This window comes from Eimeria mitis, genomic scaffold (assembly GCF_000499745.2).
Source record: "Eimeria mitis Houghton genomic scaffold, Emh_scaff7432, whole genome shotgun sequence".
Lineage (NCBI taxonomy): Eukaryota > Apicomplexa > Conoidasida > Eucoccidiorida > Eimeriidae > Eimeria > Eimeria mitis.
Genome location: NW_013575426.1, coordinates 1 through 1,190, shown reverse-complemented (window position 1 = coordinate 1,190; position 1,190 = coordinate 1). Strand labels below are relative to the sequence as shown.

Genomic DNA, 1,190 nt, shown 5'->3' with positions numbered 1-1,190 from the left:
CAGCAGCAGCAGCAGCAGCAGCAGCAGCAGCAGCAAGAGTATGAATTCATACATCTAATGTTTCTTGTTTTTGTGTGAGCTGCATTTGCTTTGTCTCTATTTCTTTTTTTTTGTCTTCTATCTGCTGCTGCTGCTGCTGCAGCAGATGCTGCGCGCGGTGAGCTTCTTGTCTGTTTTGTTCTGCTGCAGCACACCATGTTTCTTTTTTTTTTGTGAAGTTTTGTTGCTGCTGCTGCAGTTGCTGCTGCTGCTGCTGCAGTTGCTGCTGCTGCTGCTGCAGCAGCTGCTGATCAGCAGCAAGACGCTGCTCTATGCTGTCTCTCTGCTGATTGAAGTTTCTTTCTACGAGCAGCAGCTCTTGCTGCTTCTGCTGCAGTTCATGCTGCTGCTGCTGCAGTTCATGCTGCTGCTGCTGCAGCAGCAGCTGCTGCTGATGCAGCTGCATCTCTCGTGCGTGCTGCTGCTGCCGCTGCTGCTGCTGCTGCTGCCTGTCCCCTTCCAGCCGCTTCAGCAGCTGCTCATACTGCGCCTTCTGTCGAGCCATAAAAGAAGCAGCCTGCATACAAACATAAATCCTGCTGCTGCTGCTGCTGCTGCTGCTGCTGTGGTTGCGGCTGCTGCTGTGGTTGCTGCTGCTGCTGCTGGTGCTGGTGTTGCTGCTGGTGTTGCTGCTGGTGCTGGTGTTGCTGCTGGTGTTGCTGCTGGTGCTGGTGCTGGTGCTGGTGCTGGTGTTGCTGCTGGTGCTGCTGCTGCTGCTGATGCTACTGTTGATGCTGCTGCTGGTGCTGGTGTTGCTGGTGCTGCTGCTGCTGCTGGGCGTGCATTGCTCTGTATTTGTCTTTTTGTGTTCCACTGCGTTTGTCTCTGTTTCTTTCTTTCTCTATCTTTTTCTCTATATCTCTGCTTCTTTCTTTCTCTATCTGTCTCTCTGTCTCTGTCTATCTGTCTCTTTCTCTTTATCTGTCTCTCTGTCTCTCTCTATCGCTTTCTCTATCTCTTTCTCTATCTTTCTCTCTCTCTCTGTCTCTCTTTGTCTCTCTTTCTCTCTCTGTCTCTCTTTGTGTTTCTCTCTCTTTCTCTCCCTCTGTCTCTCTGTCTCTGTCTTTATCTTTGTCTCCCCATATATATATATATATATATATATATATATATATATATATAATTTACATATTTTTTTATTTATATTAATT

The 1,190-nt window shown here is 48.2% G+C and overlaps 1 protein-coding gene across 1 annotated transcript in view; it reads right to left on the bottom strand.

Moving 5' to 3' along the window:
* The window catches only part of EMH_0091500 (uncharacterized protein), a gene marked incomplete at both ends in the record, with an annotated part of 1,533 nt that extends 989 nt beyond the window's left edge, over positions 1 to 544 (bottom strand). The window contains one exon of the mRNA XM_013501735.1: positions 53 to 544. Within this exon, the coding sequence (XP_013357189.1) occupies positions 53 to 544 (492 nt within the window). The remainder of the gene's footprint in view (positions 1 to 52) is intronic.
* Positions 545 to 1,190: the final 646 nt, after the last annotated feature.